The sequence below is a fragment of the Ceratotherium simum genome, chromosome 5 (genome assembly GCF_057802395.1).
Source record: "Ceratotherium simum simum isolate JZ-2026a chromosome 5, ASM5780239v1, whole genome shotgun sequence".
Lineage (NCBI taxonomy): Eukaryota > Metazoa > Chordata > Mammalia > Perissodactyla > Rhinocerotidae > Ceratotherium > Ceratotherium simum.
Window position 1 is genome coordinate 87,093,599 of NC_141904.1, and position 19,768 is coordinate 87,113,366.

The 19,768-nt window shown below is 49.0% G+C and overlaps 1 protein-coding gene across 1 annotated transcript in view; it reads left to right on the top strand.

Moving 5' to 3' along the window:
- FGD5 (FYVE, RhoGEF and PH domain containing 5) overlaps window positions 1–19,768 on the top strand; it is a 117,714-nt gene that overhangs the window by 63,791 nt on the left and 34,155 nt on the right. The window contains 2 exon segments of the mRNA XM_004442430.3: window positions 2,368–2,426; window positions 2,540–2,570. Coding sequence (XP_004442487.3) covers window positions 2,368–2,426; window positions 2,540–2,570 — 90 coding nt within the window.

The following is a 19,768-nucleotide window of genomic DNA, read 5'->3' on the forward strand; positions in this document are numbered from 1 at the left end:
CAGGCACTGTATCTCATTTCATTAGTTCAAATGTTTATTGAATATCTCTTGTGTGCAAGGATCATATTAGGTAGTGCAACCACTATAAAGAAAAGTTCAGAAGATGAAGGGTCAGAGCAGTGGTTCTCATCCGGGGGGTGAGATTTTTGCCCCTAGAGGACATTTGGCAATGTCTTGAGATGTTTTTGGATGTCACAGCTGGAGGTGGGGACTGCTCCTGTCATCCAGTGGATAGAAGCCATGGTTGCTGTTAACAGTCCTGCAACATGTAGGACAGCCCCTGCCACAAAAGCTGTCTGGCCCCAAATGTCAGTGGTGAGACCTCTAGCCCAGGTTGAGAAACCTGGGCTAGAGAATGACTCTGGGTGTTGTTAAGGTCGGGTGGTCACGGATGGCCACGCTTAGGATGTGGCTTTGGAGCGGAGACTGGAAAAGTCAGAAAGAAAGAATGAGAAGATCTGGGGAACAGCAGGTGCAAAGGCCCTAAGTCAGGAATGCATCGTCCAAAAGACCGGTGTGGGAGACCGGGGGTTGTTCTCCACCATATTGCAGATGAAAAAACTGAGGCTCAGAGGTAAGGGGTTGCCAACCATCATGCAGTGAAACAACAGAGGAGCCAGGGTTTGAGCTTGGATGTGATTGATTCCAGAGTCGGTTTGCTTTCCGCTGCCTCAGCTGCTCCTGTCAGAAGAGTGGCTCAGCGTTCATCCTGCAGCTGAGGCCTTTCCTCTGCCTGACCCTGTCAGTTATTTTTTGTTTTCATTCCATCCCTGGGCACTTGGTTCTGTTCCTGGCACCACTTCAATAACAAAAATAACAAGGATAATGACAGCCATTACTTCTGTAGTGCTTCCTGTGTGCCAGGCCCTGTTCCAAGTGTGAGAGAGATCTATCTGTCTGTCTGTATATCTATACCTGTATCTGTATATCTGTACACACACTCATTTAATTCTCACAACATGCATGCATATTAGATGCCATTATGCTATTGTGCCCGTTTTACAGATAAGGAAATTGAGGCCTGGAGAGGTTAAATGGCTTCTTCAACTAGTGAAAGGCAGAGGCAGGATTTGAGTCCAAACTGCCAAGTTCCAGAGTCCGTGCTCTTAACCACAACACCGTGCGGCTGCTCTCCTGGCAGATAGTGAGTTTCTAGTCACTAGGGTAGATCATTCCCTTGCCCAGTGGCTCCTCAAGTTTAGTAATACACAGCTTCAGTGCAGAAGGGAATTTGGAGCTCACTTTGTCCACACGGGGAAGCTGAGGCCTGGCCTCAAAAAGTGACGTGTGCAGGCCTGCACTGGGCGGCAGCAGTAGAGCTGGAACCAGAAGCCAGGTGCCCCACCGAGTGCCCTCTGCTCTGCTGGGGCCACTCTGCCCCCAGCCAGGCCTGCACATTCCCAGCATCCACCTCTGGTCTGTCAGGCTGCCCCATAGTGTCCTTGCTCTTCTGGATCCTAGCCACCAGCTGTGTCTGACATCCGGCAGGTTTGGGGCCACAAAGGAGGGGCCTGCTTGTGGCCGAAGGCCAAGGCATCTGCCTCAGCCCCCGCCCATCCTTCCTGTTTATAGACATAATCTCTGTTATTCCCGAATCTTATAGGTGCTGAAGTGGGGGCTCAGAAGGGTTAAATGGCTCACCTCCTGAGGTCAGCCAGGGAAGTTAGCGCTTCCAAAGTGGAAGGAACGTTCATTCATTCACTTGCTCATTCACTCTTTCTTTCAGTCAACAAAAGGGAACCTACCATATGCCAGGCACTGGTCATGCAGAGGTGAAATGTATGGTTCCTGCCCTCCAGGGGAGACATAACTGGTGTCCTAAAAGGGATGCCCAGAAAGGATACTAACCCAGCCAGTCCAGGGAGGGGATCAGGAAAGACTCCTTGGAGGAGGTGATGGATACTATGGCTAAGTCTTAAAGGATAACTGGGAGTCAGCCAGGGGAAAAAGGAGAAGGGGGAAAGGACACCGAGGGGACGGCATGTGCAAAGGCAGGCGGTAAGAGAGAGCTCCGTATGCACAGAGAACCGCAGGTTGTTCAGGATTGCTCGGGCTCTGGGTGGAGGCCACCACGACAGTGGCTGCTGACTGAGCACTCACTGTGTGTCAGGCACCGTGCTGGGCATCAGCTCAACAACCTTCTGAGTCAGATGCTGTTAATATCCATGTGTGCAGACGCGGACGCCCCGGTGCCGCGAGGTGGATCGTGCAGGTAGTGAGGGCCGGGGAGTGGGCGGAGAAGTTGGTGGAATTTTTCTCTGGCAGCGTGGAGGTCCCTCTGTAAACCTGGCACTGGTGGAGCTGGGGTCTCCCTTCTGCTGCCTCCATTGGTGCTGCCCCTCCTGATCGCTCTGTTTCCTCCTGCAGGTGGAAGGACAGTCCAGAGCCTATGTCATCGCACAGGAACTGCTGTCTTCAGAGAAAGCGTGAGTCCCCGGGCAGCTGCCTGTGGCCTTGAGCTTGTTAACAGAACGTCACCCCTCCCCGGCTTACACAGGATGGGAATTAAATGCAAACTCAGCTCTCTTTCCCTCCACAGATACGTGGAGATGCTCCAGCACTTACATGTGGTGAGTTAATCATTTTAATTGTCCAACGCTAATTGCCCTTTTACAAGGCTGAGATATAAGAGGCAGAAAAGCAATGAGGAGACAGAGGTGATTTCCATGGACAGAGCAGCAGGCAAGTGTTCACCGAGACTTTTCAGGGAAGCCTGTCTTCTGGTTCATGTGCTTCAGGGGCGAGTAGCACGAGATTCCCGTGGGTATGCCTCCCTGTCTGGTGGGGGGTGAATGGAGGACGTGCTGAGGTTTCTGGAAGGATGTTTGAGGTTTCCTCAGCCCTTTTGTTGAGGAAGGCAGAAGGAGGACAGATGTAGTTCTGGGTCATTGCTATGTGTGCAAGTTTAGGTGTGTGTGTGAGTGTGCATGTGGGTGCATGTGTGTGCACGTGTGTGTGTGCACATTATATATTTAGGTCCCTATAGAGTAGGTGGTGTGTTTGCACAGTGACACAGCAGTTGGGTGTCAGGAGGCTTTCTCAGTCACCCCAGCATTGGGGCAGTAACGCCTGAGGCGGTGAGGGAATCCTCTGGACTTCCAGAGGAAGGGAGACTTGGGGACTGCCTGTGTATCAGGCACTGCCACCCTTCACAGGCCACAAGGCTGCCTGGAAAATCTCCCTTTGCAGTCAGTTCGATTGAGTTCAACAAACATTTTTTGAACACTTGCTATGTGACAAGAGCTGGGAGTGGAAAGTCGGATCAGACAGGGCCCTTCCCCAGGAGCTCTCTGGCCAGCGAAGGAGAAAGATTAGTGAATGAACAATCTGGAGCACAGGGAGAGTGACTGACAACCTCAGGGAATCTAGGTGGGCTTCAGGCTAAGTCACAGGAGGGGTGAGGGAAGAGGATACAGCACAGACATGGGAAGTGAGAGGACATGGTAGGCTCAGGTACCTCAGGCCCCTCTGACAGCTCCCTATACCTCTGAGCTCTCTAAAGCATTTGCAGCTCTCTCAACCTCATAGTTTAACACTCATCCTACACTGCTTCATATGGTTCACCATGTCTTCCCGAGAACGTCAGAGCTGGGAATGTCCACCCTGGATATTTTGGTGGTGGTGATATGGATGCCCAGAGGGAGGGACTTGGCCGGTGTCACACAGTGGCTGAGGCGGGATGAACACCTGGGTCTCCTGACTCCCGGGGCACTGTGGTCGTGTGGTCATGTGTTAATCATGCACCCCCACTGCCTTTGGAGCTCCTCGGGTCAGGCACCTCTCTGGACACAGCAGAGCAACTGGCACCAAGCCAGGCCTTTTGCGGAATCCAGCTGAGATCCCTGTCGGTGACATCACCCTGGTGTCACGTTGTCATGTGAGTGGGGCACCCAGGTCCACAGCAGAAGGACAGAGCACTGCTCTGGTCTGCACTCCCGACCCTCGTTTTTGTCCTTCAGGAGGAAATGTACCACCCTACCCCCTAAAAGTTCTCTCTAGCAAGGGCAGGAAGAATCACTCTCCCATTTTTTTCTTCTCTCTCACTTGCTTCTGAGCTGGCAGTGTGACAGAGGGGCTGGGCTTTTTTGTTTTATGACTTTGTTAAGAGGGTTTTGACCGGGAGACTTCCATCTGTGTTTGTACTGCTTCCTGCCGGTTGGAAAGATGCTGAAGCCGCTGGTAATCCATAACAATATCCTGAGGAGAAAAAAAAAGAGCCCATAAAAATCACAACTCAGAAGCTAGTTGCGGGAAATTATGGTCTGGAGCTGCATTCATGACGTCAGTGTTTATGGGGATAGAAGTGGCAGAAATGCCCCATTGTGACTCCAAGTTCTAGCCAGGGACGGTAGCCTGAGGGAGACCTGTAGACTTGGGGGCATTCTCCACTGTCCACCTGGACCCATCTCTGATTACTAAGGTTGGCAGGTTCTCTCTCAGAATTTCTTCTTAGATTTGATGCTGTAGAAATCCCGAGGCTGCCCATTGAGGGGGAGGGCCAACCGTGCACTCTCAGCCTCCCAGCTGGGAAGGCCCCTGGCTCTATTACGCTGTTGTTGAGGGGGAGGGGGTGGCCTCGGGCCTCCTGTGTTTGGGAGTCACCTCAGTGCTTGTCAAATGGTAGATAGAGCTAACTCAGGGGTTACTAAAAGCTCTGGTCATCCAAAATTGAGTCCAAATGGTCAAGATCCTGTTTTTGTATAGCTGATTAACTAAGAATGGATTATATATGTTTTAAACATTTGTGAAAAAAGGCAAAGAAGAATATATGACTGAGACTGTATGTGGTCCACAAAACCTAAAATATTTATTATCTGTCCCTTTAGAGAAAGTTTGCTGACTTTTGGTGTAAAGACTCCCTTCCATCCTTCCAGGAACCCAGCCATAAACGCATTCATCCACCTACCGATCTATCTGTGTAATCAAACTCTCACCCACTCATCTATCCATGCACCGTATGGCACAACCATGCACCCATTCACACACACACCCCCGATCCATCCACTATTCAGATGTCCACCCATCCAGTCATTCATCAGACTCCCCACTCATTCATCAATTCATCCATCCATCCATCCATCCTTCTATCTAGTCATTCATCAAACTCCCCATCCACCCATCCGACTTACTCATTCCTTCTGGATGGAATGTCACAGGATGTTTATAGTGCCATAGGCACTGAGATAGGCCTTGGAGCCCCAAGATGAAAAGGGCCATTGAACAGGGCTCTCTTTTTTGTGGGGGGAGAAGGTGGAGGTGGGGAGGAGAAATAGATATGTGAACAGACAATTATGCTACTCTGTGGTAAGCATAATTTGCGCAAGTGTAGTTTTGTGCAAAATTTGCAGGAGCATGGGGGAGGGAGGGACTTGTTCCCTTTTGGGGTATTTAGGAAGGTTGGCAGAAGAGGTGTCACTGAGATGGACTTTGGAGGAGTCCGTCAGGCCAGGATGGTGATCAGGAGGACAGGCCAGGATGGTGATCAGGAGGACACACAAGGCAGGTGGTCAGCATGGAAGCTCTCACAGGCCTGAAGGTACATGACGTGTCTGGAGAATGGTGCACCATCACACATGGTGAGAACATGGATGAGTTTGGAAAGGCAGGTTGGAGGTGGAATCTGGGCTCAAGTGATGGGTTAGAAAACAAGGTTAGGACCAAATTGAGAAGTTCCCCAAATGCCAGGCTAAGGGGTTTATGCTTTTCCTTGTATGTAGTGAGTTGTTAGAGATCTTAAACAGATATGGCCCCTGGACACCTTCAGTCCTCTGTTTTCTCATTAGAAAAAAAATCCCTCTCCTAGCAGAAGCTGAAAATTCTGGGTCCTTCCTTTGGGCTAAGGCATTGAAGGCCTGTTCAGAAGCCAGTCTGCCGACTGGAAGAGGTAACTCTGGAAGTTATCGCTCTCTTCCACTCCAGGAGAAGCTCCCTCACCGAAGAGGCCCTCATGATCTGATGCCGTGTGCCTCTCCAGCATGGCCTCCTACCACTTTCTTCCTCACTCCCTCCATCCACACTGGCCTTCTTGCTGGTCCTCACATGCTGCAGACGCCTTCACACTGCATGGTTTTTGCACTTGCTCTTCCCTCTCCTGATGTCCTACCCCTGATCTTCTCATAGCCCGTTCTGCCTTCTCATCCTGTTCTCTGCTCAAGTGTCACCTTCTCTAAGAAGTGGTGCCCCAAAACTTAGTGGCATAAAACAACCGGGTTATTATGCTTGCAGATTCTCTGGGCCAGGAATTCGGACAGGGCATGGTGGGGAGAGCATGCCTCTGCTCCTCCGTATCTGGAGAAGACTTAAAGACTGGGGGCAACTTGATGGCCAGGGCCTGGAATCGCCCAGAGGTGTCTCCACTCACACGGCTGGTTGGTTGGTGCTGGCGTTGTCTGGGACCTCAGCTGGGCTATTGGCCACAACACTTGTTTGTGGCCTCCCCATGTGGTCTCTGCATGGGCAGGTTTGGGCTTCCTCACTGCGTGGTGGCTGGGCTCTAAGAGTGTGTGTCCCGAGAGAGAGCCAGGAGGAAGTGCGTGGCATTTTTATGATCTAGCCTGGAAGTCATGTAGTACCGCCTCCACCATACTCTGTTTGTTGAGACAGTCACAAAGGTCCACCCAAGTTCAAGGGGAGAGGACAGTCTCCACCATACAGTGGGAGGAGTGTCAAGCTCATATTGCATAAAGACCATGTGAGATAAGAGATACTGTTAAGGCCATTTTGGGAAAATACAATCTACTACAGAAGCCTTTCCTAATAATTCTGTCGGTTAAGATTTATGTTCGACTACTAGTAATAAAAACGCGGTTATGATGGCTTAAATAATTTAGAGGTGAGTCTCTCGTGTGAAATAAGTCCAGAGGTAAGAGATCCAGGTCAAGTTTGGCATCTCCACAACGTCTCAGGGACCAAGATTCTGTCTGTCTTTCTGCTACATCCATTTTGAAGGTTCCTCCTGAACACAGGATGACTGCTGCAGCTCTAGCTGTCACACTCATGTCGCAAGCAGGAAGAAGGAAAAACCAAGAGGTCGTGCTCCCAGCTGACTTAATCCCCTTGAAAAAGATTTTCTGAAAGCTTTTCTCAGCAGCTTCCACTTCCACCTCATTGGGAACTCCTAGGTGCGAGGGAAGCTGGGTCAATTGGCAGTCAGCTCAGTGGCTGTGCTTCTTGTGTGTTCGTGTGTGGGGCGCAGGCTGAAGGGGCAGCAGCTCCCAAGGGACGGCTCTTCCCATGGTGATGGCAGGAGAGCACGTAGAAACACCAGAGGGCTTCTAAGATTCAAGCTCACAGCTGGCACATCCTCACTTCTGCCCACATCCCATTGGCCAGAGCCAGGGGCATGGCCAGACCTCACTGAAGGCAAGGGACGAGGACGTGCCCTACCCCACGAAGAGGCCATGGCTAGGTGTGGGTGCAGGGAGGTGAAGGCCTGTGGCCTACTGCCTTTCTCCGCTCTCTTTCAGGATTCATTCTGTTTTCTTCACAGAAGCTCTCACCATCTCAGATTTTCTAACTCATGTGTCTGTTTACTTGTACGTTGTGTTTTTGTTTTCATTCAGTTCCAGATACTTTCTAATTCCCCTTGTGATTTCTTCTTTGACCCGTGGGTTATTTTAAATTATGTTAATTTCCAAATATTTGTGAATTTCCCAAATTTTCTTCAGCTGCTGATTTCTAATTAAATTCCATTGTGGTTGGAGAATGTATTTTGTATGGTTTTAATCCTTTTAAATTTATTGAGACTTGTTTTGTGGCCTGATGGATAGTATGTCCTGGAGAAGGTTCCACGTGTGCTTGAAGAGAATGTGTCTCCTGCTCCAGGTGGGTGGGTGTGCTGTGGAAGTCACTTAGACGCAGCTGGTTGATGGCGCTGTGGAGTCCTCTGCACCGTTGCTGGTTCTGTCTCGTCCTTCTGTCCCTTACTGAGAGTGGAGTGCTGAAGTCTCCAGCTGTGGTTTTTGAATTCTCTCTCTCTCCCTTCAGTCCTGTCCACTTTCCTTCTTACATTTGGAGGCCGTTTTTAGGGACTTGTTTCCTGTCCGTCTCCCTCACTGAACTCGGAGCCCCTTGAGGGCAGAGCTTGCCTGTCTGTTCGCAGTGGCTCGTGATGCCAGCACACCATCAGTGAGTGTCTGAGGAGGGAGTAATAGCGGAGCCAGTCCTTCCTGCAGTCCAACCACTTTCAGTCAGAAATATTTCCTGAGCACCCCCGTGTGCCGGGTACCGGGGACTTACAGAGGAACAACGAGGGGAGGTCCCTGCCCTCCGGGAACTGACGGTCTAGGAGGGAGACGGGCGTGAAAAGGGACAGTATTAATACAGTGGTGGCACCTGCCCTGGGCTTCTGGGGGTCTGAGAAGGATTACCAGAGGAAACGTCTAAGCTGAGACTTGAGAGACGGGGAGGAGTTAGCAGGTAGGGAGCAGGGAGAAGGGTTGCACCTGGCAAAGGGACCAGCATGTGTAAGGGCCCAGAGGCCACTTAGAGAATGGCATGCTGGGAACTGAAAGAAATCCAGCCTTCTGGAGCCTTGCGAGTGAGAAAGCAGCGAGAGCTGAGGCTGGCTTTGTGGGGGCAGGGCAGGGAGAGCCGGAGAGCCACGTTTGGGGTTTGGGTTTGATCCCCTGATGGTCCATGGGGAGGCTGTTGGGTGATTCCAGCAAGAGGTGACAATGGACCGGAGTGCTGCAGGCGGGTCTGAGGACTGTGTGCTTGGTGACAGACTGACTGTGGGGTGTGGGAGAGGCAGAGAGGGGTCCAGGCTGACCCCGGATTTCTGGCTTGCTGACTTGCTGAGACGGCAGGTGCTAGAAGGGATCAGGCTAGGCGTGGGGGGAGACGATGAGTTCAGGGCGGGTCTTGTTGAGTGTGAGGGGCTCGGGGAGGGACATCCTAGTGGGCAGCTGGGCACGGGGTGTGCACTGGAGGTGATCAAGTGTAGAGATGTTAACTGAAGCTCCAGGAGTGGCCCGGATTCCCTGAGGGAGCCTGTGGGTGAGGAGAGGGCTCTCAGGTGCCCTGGGGAGGAAGGAGGTGCCCTGGAGGGTGTGAGCCTGGGGACTGGCAGGTTTTTGTGAGGGGGCAAAGGGACTTAGGAGGGACACTGCAACTCCAGTGCAGAAAGGCAAATGAGAGGCTTCACTGGCCCCCCTGTGTGCAGGCTCCCATGGAGAGCACCCCTGCTTTGCTCAGGGGTAGTAACCACTGGAAAGGGTGGCAGGAGAGCCCCAGGACAGAGCCAGACTTCTCCAGCTGCTCAGAGAGAGAGGAGACTGGGTCAGAAGCCTGCCCTTATCACTGTGTAGGAGTTTAATTTAGCTGTGGCCTTGGCGCTGGTGTGAAGGGGATGAATGCAGGATCTAGAGGGACTCTGTGATTAGGGATTTATGACTTGATTTATCTGAATTGGTGTGCTGTCAGTTTGGCCCCCAGCCTTCTTTCCTCACCCAGCTAGCTCTTGCTTGTCATTATAGTGAGTGTCCAGTGTACCAGATGCTGTAGAAGAGGGGGTGGGAGTGGTAGTGAGCATTTGTTTAGTACCTATTGTATGCTTGGCAACTTACATATGTTATCTCATTTAATTGCATGTAGTTTGTGCTCAATAAATATTTCTCAGATAGTTGGATGGGTCCAAAATTGAGTCTCAGAGAAGGTGAGTGACTTACCCAAGATCACACAGCCAGTGAAGTAGGTCCAGAGCTGTCTGACTCCAGAGCCCTGAGAAGGGGAGGAGACAAAAAGATGGAGAACAGTCCAGTTAGATGGTAAGGAGCCCGAGGAGGGGGGAATCACTGTGAGTTGGAGGACTGAAGTCAGGGAAGGCTTCCTGGAAGAGAGGGTATTGAGATGGGCATTGATGGACAGAAAGTAGGAACAAGCCTTCCAGTGGGTAGGAACAGCAGGAACAAGTGCACAGAAGGGAGGGCCTGGGGGTGTGGAGTGTACAGGAAGTGGCTGAAGAGTTGGTCTTAAGGGAGAATGTGAATGCTGTGCCCCAGGTGTTTCAAATGGGAGGCATGGGAGTCTGGGCCCTGAGGATGCGAGCAGGGCAGGTACAGTGAAGGAGTGTGGGGGAAGGTTGGTCCGGTGAGTTGGGTGGGAGGGGGTGATGCTGAGGGACCAACAGCTTAACCCAGACCAAGCCCCGCAATGGCCTCATGCTGGGGAAGTTGGTGTGGAGCCGGGAGGATTCTGCATCCCTCAAGGGCAGGGGCATGGCTGTCTCATAGCTGTCCTTAGAGCCCCTCCCTGTAGATGACATTAAGAAATAATTTTAATTCGGTTGGGAGGACACTGTTTCTGATTTTAAGTCTTGGCTGGGCTCTTCCAGGGCTTTGATCTTCGGGGCGATCAGAGAGAGGCCGATTGTAGTTCAGCGTGAGGAAACGTGCTTGCTTTCCACCTGAACTGTCGGGGGCGAGCTCCCTGTGTTGGGAGGTACGACGGCAGTAGTTGTTGGGGAGAGCTCAGTAGAGAAGGTGCCTACCCCAAGCATGAGGCTTCCCTCTGTATTTTCCTACAGTCTAGGAAGAATTGCTATGTGACCCTGGAAAGTCTCTTCCTCCTAAATCCCTCACCCTGAGATGGCTGGTGGGCCTCAGACATTTTTAGCCCCGGAAGCTTGTCTTCAAATGGAATTTTACTCAGAACCTCAGTATGAAGAGTAGAGGAAAGGGGAAGGGCTTCGGTTCAAAGGTGGGTGGGAGCCGAAGTCCGTGCCCTGCCTCCACCCCTGTTAACCCTGGGTCTCCATGGAGCACAGTGTGAGAAGTGGTCATTTATTTATTTATTTATTTATTTATTTTTTTTTTTAAATGTTCTTTTTTTTTTTTTTTTTTTTTAGATTTTATTTATTCATTTTTTTCCCCCCAAAGCCCCAGCAGACAGTTGCATGTCATAGGTTCACATCCCTCTAGTTGCTGTACGTGGGACTCGCTCGCGTTGGACGGAGAAGTGGTGCCTCGGGGCGCGCCCGGGAGCCGAACCCGGGCCGCCAGCATCAGAGTGCACGCACTCAACCGCTAAGCCACGGAGCCGGCCCAGAAGTGGTCATTTAGAGCAGTAGTTCTCAAAGTGTGGTCCCCAAACCAGCAGCTTGTGTCGCCTGGGAACTGGTGAGAACTTGTGGGCGGATGCTTGGACCCCACCCCACAACTGCTAATTCAGACGCTCTGGGGGTGGGACCCAGCGTGTGTTTTAATGAACCCCTGGGCAATACTGATGGACAGTAACGTGCGTGACACCCACAGAGATGATCCGGTAAGGTCCCTTCAGCTCCAGCTCTCTGTGATTCCCTGGCCCCTAGAAGCCAGCATCCTCTGGGACACTGGTCCCCACCCCAGCTGTGGCTGTTGCACCCGTACCTGGGAGCTTTCAAAAATGTGGATGCTCAGGTCCCAGCCCCGGAGATTTGTATTTAGCTGTCTGGGGTGCAGTCTGTTGTTGTAAAGCTCGCCAGGTGATTCCAGTTTGCCCCTAAACCTGAGAACCTTAGGTGAAAGTAGCAAACGTTTCTTCAGCACAGTTGTGAACCAAGTTGGGTAAATCTGAGGGTGAGAACAAAAGTGAAGGAGACATAGTCTGCTCTCTGCTTGGGTGGAGGGAAGATAAGTATGCAGAGTAAGTAAATAGCCCGACAGTGCAATGTTTCATAAAGCCATTACTTTTCAGGCTGGGATACATGTAACCCTGCCCAGGTATGCAGTAGGTGCCCAGGGAATTCTTGAGGCCACAGGGTAAACACAGCACATTTTCTAAGAGCCTCCATTTTGCTTTAGATACATAATTTTAGATAAATTAAATCAGACATGCATATATTTTGGAGAATAATGTAAAATATGCATTAATTTTTAAGCTAAAATATGAGACTTCAGATACATTCTGAGATTTGGGTGACTCCCTTCAGGCTGTAACTCCAGATTTCTGGAGGCTGTAGAACACTTAAGAGTCCCTTAGACTGACTGCTGAAGTAATCCAGGAGGGCCTCATGATGGAGGTGGCATTTGAACCAGCTTTGCAAGATGAGCAAGATATGAATCGGATGCCAGAGGCACAGAACAAGGACACAGAAGCTGGAAAAGGGGATTCATATAAAGCAGCAGTTCTCAGAGTGTGGCCCCAGGACAGCAGCAGCATCACCACCTGGGAACTGGAAAGAAGTGACAGTTGTCCAACTCCACAGCTGACCTGCTGAATGGAAACTCTGTGGGCGGGGCCCAGCATTCTGGGTTTGAATGGGTCCAGCAAGGAATTCTGATGCACACTTGACTTGGAGAACCACTGGTATAATGAAATGAGCCGTCAGCTGCAGAGGCGGCCTGGACCAGCTCTGGAAGGGCCATGAACTCCAGGCCAAGGAGTTGAACCTGGCTGTGAAGGCAGGAGGGCCACGAAGGGTTTGGAGGAGAGTAAAACAGTGGGGAGCCTTTGCTTGTCCTCCCTCCCCCAGGAGCCTTGGAGAACTGTTTTCCTTTTTTAAAAATGTTTTGTAACTTACAGTTAAGTGCACAGATCTTAAGGGTAGGGCTCAAATTTTGACGTGTGTGTGTACACTTGCAATCACCCCCCAGAGAGAATATTTCCATCATCCCAGAAGATGCCTCTACGCCCTTCCCAAGTCAGTGTCATCCCCCACCAGAAGTTACCACTATTTTGCTTTCCATCACATTCGATTGGTTTAGCCTGTTCTTCAACCTCGTATGAATGGAATCATGAATTATGTATTCTTTTGTGTCTCCCTTCTTTAGCTCAATGTAATGTGTGCGAGTCATCCAGGTTTTCATGTGTATTAGTATTCCTTTGTATGCATATGCCACAGTTGGTATATCTGTGTTTCAGTTTGGGCTATTATAAAGCCCCTGTGAATCTCCTTATGTGTGTCTTTTAGGGACACATGCACTCATTTCTCCTCAGTATTCACCAGGGAGCGGAATTGTTGGGTCACAGGGTGAGCATAGATTTAGCTTCATTAGAAACTGCCAGACTGGTTGACAGAGCAGTTGAAGCAATATGCACACCCACACCCAGTGTGTGGGAGTGACACTCACTCCTCGTGCTGGCCAACATATTGGTATTGTCAGTCTTTAATCATGACCATTCTGGTGATTGTGTAGTGGTTTCTTGTTCTGGTTTTAATTTGCATTTCCCTGATGATTAATGAAATTGAGTATCTTTCCATCTGTTTATTGGCCATTTGGAAATCCTCATTTGAAAAGTATCTTTTGCTTATTTTTTAGTTGGGTTGTCTGTCTTTTCATTATTGGTTTGTAAGAGTTCTTTAAATACTCTAGACACAAGTCCATTTTCAGGTATGTGTATTGTGAATATTCTCCCAGTCTGTGGCTTCCCTATTCAATATTTTTTAAGAGCTTAATTGAGATATAAATCTCATACCTTAAAATTCAGGTATTTAAAGTGTAAAATTCAATGACTTTTAGTATATTCACAGAGTTGTACAGTCATCACCACAATCAATGTTAGCACCTCTCATCACTCCAAAAAGAAACCCCATACCCCATATCACTTCCCATCCCCCTCCCCTCAGCCCTAGGCATCCACCAGTCTAGTTCCATCTCTATAGATTTGCCTATTATGGACATTTCGTATAAACAGAATCATACAATTTGTGGTCTTTTGTCATTGGCTTCTTTCGCCTAGTGTAATGTTTTCAAGGTTGATCCATGTTGTATGTAGCATGGTTGTTGTATGTCAGTGCTTCATTCCTTTTCATGGCTGAATAATATTCCATTGTGTAGCTATACCACATTTTGTTTATCCATTCATTAGTTGATGGACATTTGGGTTCTTTGCACTTTTTGACTATTACAAAAATGCTGCTATGACATTCATGTGCAAATTCTTATGTGAATATATGTTTTCAGTTCTGTTGGATATTTACCTAGGAGTGCAATTGCTGGATCATATGGTAACTCTTTAACCTTTTGAGGAACTGCCAGACTGTTTTCCAAAGTGGCTGCACCATTTTACATTCCCACCATCATAATAAGAGGGTTCTAATTTCTCTACTTCCTTGCAGCATTTATTATTATCTGTCTTTTTTATTATAGCCATCCTAGTGGATGTGAAGTGCTATCTCATTGTGGTTTTGATTTGTATTTCCATAATGACTAATGATGTTGAGTATCTTTTCATGTGCTTCTTGGTCATTTATATATTTTCTTTGGAAAAATGTCTTTTCAAATCCTTTGCCGTTTTTTTAATGGGTTGTTTTTTTACTGTAGTTCTGTATACTAGTCTCATATCAGATCTGATTTGCAAATATTTTCTCCCATTCTGTAGGTTGTCTTTTCACTCTCTTGATAGTGTCCTTTGAAGCACAAAAGTTTTTAATTTTGATGAAGTCCAATTTATCTGTTTTTTCTTTTGTTCCTTGTGCTTTTGGTGTCATATCTAAGAAAGCTTTGCCTAGCCCCAAATCACAAAGATTTACTCCTATATTTTCTTTTAATAGTATTATAGTTTTAGCTCTTACATTTAAGTCTTTGACCCATTTTGAGTTAATTTTTGTGTGTGGTGTAAAGGAGTCCAGATTCATTCTTGTGCATGTGGATATCCAAACGTCCCAGTAGCATTTGTTGATAAGACTGTTTTTCCCATTGAAGTTTCCTGGCACCCTTGTTGAAAATCATTTGACCATAAATGCAAGGGTTTATTTCTGGATTTTCAATTCTTATCCATTGATCGGTATGTCTGTCTTTATGCCAGTACCACGTAGTCTCGATTCCTGTAGCTTATATAAGCTTTGACATCAGGAAGTGTGAGTCCTCCAACTTGATTCTTTTTCAAGGTTGCTTTGGCTATTCTGGGTCCCTTGCATTTCCATATGAATTTTAGGGTCAGCTTGTCAATTTCTATAAAAAAGACAACTGGGATTTCGATAGAAGTTGAGACGAATCTGTATATCAGCTTGGAGACTGTTGACCTCTTACCAGTATTATGTCGTGAACATGGGACATCTTTCCATTCACTTAGGTTTTCTTTAATTTCCTTCAACAATGTTTTGTTGTTCAGAGTACAGGTTGTATGCATCTTTTGTTAAATTTATTCCAAAGCATTTTATTCTTTTTTATTTTATTCACTTTTTAAATGATTTTTAACCTTTTATTTAAAAATAATTGCAATTTTACAGAAAAGTAACAAGATTAGGAGTAGTACATAGAACAACCAAATTCCCTTTATCCATATTCACCTTTTAACATGAAGTCCAATTTATTATTGTTTTCCTATATGGTTAGTACTTTTTGTCTCGTTTAAGGAGTCTTTGCCTGCCCCACAGAGAATTAATTTCAAGGTTCCCAGGTACCCTCCAGTTACGGACCGAGCCAAGTGAAGTCCCCTGGACAGCTCATGGCCTGCCAGGGTGTGTTTGGGATACAGGTGGATCATGGCTGAAGTTGGTGTGTGTTTGGCCACATGGGATCCCAGCAAGTCCACTTGACTTTCAGCAGCGACATCGGTGGTTTGACCAGTTGCAAGGAGGAAGACATTCTGGCCCCCCACCGACTGCCCAGCGCAGAGAGTAGAGATGCTCTGTCACCCAGAAAACTCAGGAGTGGGTTTGGAGGAGGGGAAAGGGGGCCAGGGGAGCAGGTCCCTGAATGTGAGGTCCTCGCTTCTGCTGCAGGCGAGCCCGGGGCGGGGTCCTGAGAGCCCGGTGAGTTCTGGGAGACTCGTCTGGGCTCCAGAGGCAGCGAGGCGGTTCCCACAGAGCCTGGGTGTCCACCAAGCTGCCCCAGGGTCTCTGAGCTTAGACAGAGAGCCAGGCCAGGCTTCCGGAGATCTGACTTCTAATCTCCCTCCTTGACCTGAGCAAGTCACTCCCTGCCTGGGCCATGTGTGAAATGAAGAATTGTACAGAGCAGTGGAGAGAGCTAGGACTTTGGTGTCAGGCCTACTTGCATCAAATCTTGCCATCTTAGTGGCCTTGGGCAAGTTACTTAATCCCTTTGGGCCTAATTCCCTTATTGGTAAAAAGGAAATAATAATAATGCCAAAGGGTTAGGGTTGTTTTGAGGATTAAAGGAGAAAATTAATCTAACGTGTTGAGCACACGATGGCTTGCATGGCGTGAGTGTTCAGTAGATGTCTGCTGTTGTTATTTGTTGAGCACCTTCCCTGGGCTGGGTGCTGGGGATACAGAGACGAGTAAAACTCAGTCTAGGGGAGAAAGAAGACACAGAAACAAATAATCCTAAAACACCATAGAAGGCAGTCTGCACAAAACCTGTGAAGAAGGTATTTGTATCCCCGTTTTGCAGATGGAGAAATTGAGGTCCGTGGAGATGAAGTGACTTGCCCCAGGTCACACACAGGCAACTGTCTACATAAATAAAGAGTCGTCTGTGTTCTCTAGGGCCCTATAAGGTTGGAGCAGGGATTCCACAAAGAGCTGGGGAAGTGATGTGGTGAGACGGTGAAGGCCTCAAGTGCCCAGGGGCCTTTGAGTTGGACCCTGCAGGCATTGGGGCATGTCAGTTCTTCCTCCTTATTGTCTCTAGTCCATCTGGTCTCTGTCGCCATGACCATCGTCGAGTCCTGGCTCTCCCCTCCTCTCTCGGATGACTGGAGCGGACTTCTCACTGGTCTCACTCCCATTCCAGCCATCTCCAGTTTGTTCTAAGAAAATGAACTTTCTAAGACAGACATTTGGTCACATTGCTCCCCTGCTTAGCACCTTCAGTGGTTCCCTATCACCGCAGGATGAAACCCAAGTCCCTTAAACAGCCTGCAGGGCCCTGTGGAATGGGTCCCCTGCCTGACCCTCCAGCGTCATCATGTTCCAATTCCATCTGCTTCTTGTCAGGATATATACACGCACGTGTGCACACACACACACATATACACTGCACCCAAACCATGCTGAACTCAGTTCCTCCTCCACCTCAGGGCCTTTGCATATGCTGTCCCCACTGCCTAGAAAACTCCCTCTCTTGTCTCAGTGTAGGCGTTGCCTCCCTCCCAGAGCTAAGCCAGGTCTTCCTGCTGTGGTCTGCCACAGTCCCTGTGCTTTTCCCCACCGTGACACTTACACTCCTATGTCAAAATCATCTTTTTACTCATCTCTTTTTCCCCCCAGATTGTAAACTCTTTGAGGGCAGAACTAAGTCTCTCCTGCTCCCAGTCTCTCCTCAGGGCTTGGTACAGAGCAGGCACTCAGAATATTTGTTGCCTGAAGCGGGGGATGAGGGCCGGGTACCGTCTTCCTCCTCCCGCCTTTGAGGTGGATGCTAGGCCCCCAGGTGCAGTGATGGGCCAGAACTGCTGCGACAGCGGAAGCCTCTCAGGGAGTGCGGGGTGGTGCCGCCGGCGCTCAGCGCCCCAGCCAGCGTGCAAGTTTGAAGAATGGATGGCTGTGGCGATTCCGATTATGCTCCAGTTTTTGAAATGAGGCATGTTGCTGGTGGCCATCCCGCCTGTTGGGACTGAGTCGATTTAGTGAGAATTAATTACAGATGAGCAGCCAGCTTGCAGAGCAGTTAATATCCACACTCCCTGGAGGGTGATGCAGATGCAGCCATTAGTCTCGTCTTTGCCTGTCTCTCCTCTGTCTCCCTCGCTCCCCCTTTCTGTGGGGCTCTGGGTCTAGACGGGCATCAGGGTGACTTGATTCTGGTCTTGACTCCCCCGTGACTCGCTCTCCTTTTCTGTTAAATAAGGGTCCTGCAGTCAGTCAGCAAGCATTATAAAACTTCTGTGTGCCACAGACTCTGCTGGACTTGAGAAACAGCAGGAAACAAAACAAAAGTAGTCCTGCTCTGAAGATGTCATGTCTAAAATATAGTCACAACTGCCATGGGAATAGCACTTTACAGTTTACAAACCAGTTTTAAACATCAGGATGAGCCTCTTAGCAGCCTTGTGGTACTGCTGTCCCCTTTTTACAGATGAGGAAACTAAGGCTCAGGTGACAGCTTGCCTCCAGTCGCTAGTCTTACGGTGTAGCAGAGCTGACGCGAGAGTGCGTTGAAAGTCCCCTGTCAACCAGCTGCCCCAGCAAGAGAGATTATTGTCCTTATCAGGATGTTTTCTTTCTCTCTCTGGGATGCCAGGGCTAAGAAGACCCCGCAGGGCTGGGGGCTGGCTCCTAAACATGGAGACTCACCGGAAAGAGTAGGAGAATCCTCCCACCCCAGGCCAGAGAGAAACCTCCGCATGAGGTTCAGAATGACGCCGTGTCCCAGAGCCAGCTGTGGGCGGAAAGAAGAACCATCCCTCCAGCTGCCCGCCCCACCTGGCTGCACTCACACCTGTAATTCACTTTCTCTACCCTCCAAAACGTGCTTTCAGGAAAGGCTCTGGTAGCCCAGGTTCCATGAGATTCGGTTTCTAATTCCAGCTGAAGCGTGTGGCCTGCACTTGAGGACACACGCCTCAGCGCAGAGAATCCGTTCATTAGTTCAAGATGCAGCCCCTGAGAGTTTCTGAGCTTAGTGAAGGGCTGGAGGTCTCTGTAGACCTTCCAGTTGTGCCAGACGGGGGCTGCTGAGGCTGGCCGCGGGGCTCCCGCTCGTCCTGTGGGCCCCTCCCCCATCCTCCGCATCCCGGCAGAGTAGGTTGCAGCCACAGGAGGTCAGCGCCAGGCAGGATGAGCTGTTCAGGAAGTGGGGACCTTTGTAACCTCCACATCTGCTGTCCTGTCTGACTGCGTGGGCGGCCTCTGTACAGATGTTCCGGGGGCAGGGCACGGGAGCCTCTCTCTCTTCTCTGCCTCTTGTGTTCTCTGTCTCCCTCTCTCCCGCCTTCTCCCCCACCCATCCCTTGATCGTTTTTCTTTTTCCCTCTTTCCCTCTCTCTGTCCCTGTCCCACCTCCCTGCCCTTTTTCCTATTCGTCTCCTGTCACCTCTGGCCCTCTCCCATCTCCTGTAGTCCTTTACTGGGAGAGAGAAGACCAGAAGGGCTTCCTGGAGGAAGGGCTGCCCATCCTCTCAGGCACTTTTCCCTTTCAGATCTCTATGTAAAGAGACCTTTCTAGCAGTGAAAACTGTTCAGCAATAGAATTAACTGTCTTGCCCAGTAATGAGTTCCCTGTCAGGGAGGCAATCAAAAAGGCAGAGTGATCATCCTTTCTGAATGTTGTAAAGGTGATTTGACCTTCCTGATTTGGGCTGGACCACACGACTTCTGATGTTTTCGATGTCCATTGCTCCACAGTTCCAGATAGTTTCAGGATATCCCAGTGTTTAAAACTATAGAGCTGGACCTCATACAAGAGCAGGTGTATTTGAAAATCAAATATTTTTGTTTAAAGAAAGAAGTCTTATGTTCTTTATAATTTTAATGTTTATTAAATTTGGTTTAATTTTTAAAGTAATTAATCATGATACAGAAATTTTAGAAAACAGAGATAAGAAAAAAAAATCCTTCCTAATTCCATACCCCCGACATAGCCACTATATTTACATTTAGTCCATTTCCTTTTAGCTTTCTCCTTTGTTCATTTCTTATGCACCTGTGTTAGGGTGGGAAAACAGTTTGTATCTCTTCTTGATTTCTTAGCACTACGACATGAATGTTTTTACACAGTCACTGTCTTCACCATGTCTAGGACTGCTTGCTGCACCATGGAGGGGCTGCCTGTGATTTCTTTAGACTTTGCTTTGAAACAACTCAGCACATGAACCTCTTCAAAGGGGGATACTTGTGTAAACCAAGAGCTTTGTATTTCCTCAGAGAAGGAATTCGCAGCTTCTCGCCCGTCTTGTAGGGGAAGGGCGTGCACCCAGATTCCCACAAGGCAGGGGAGGA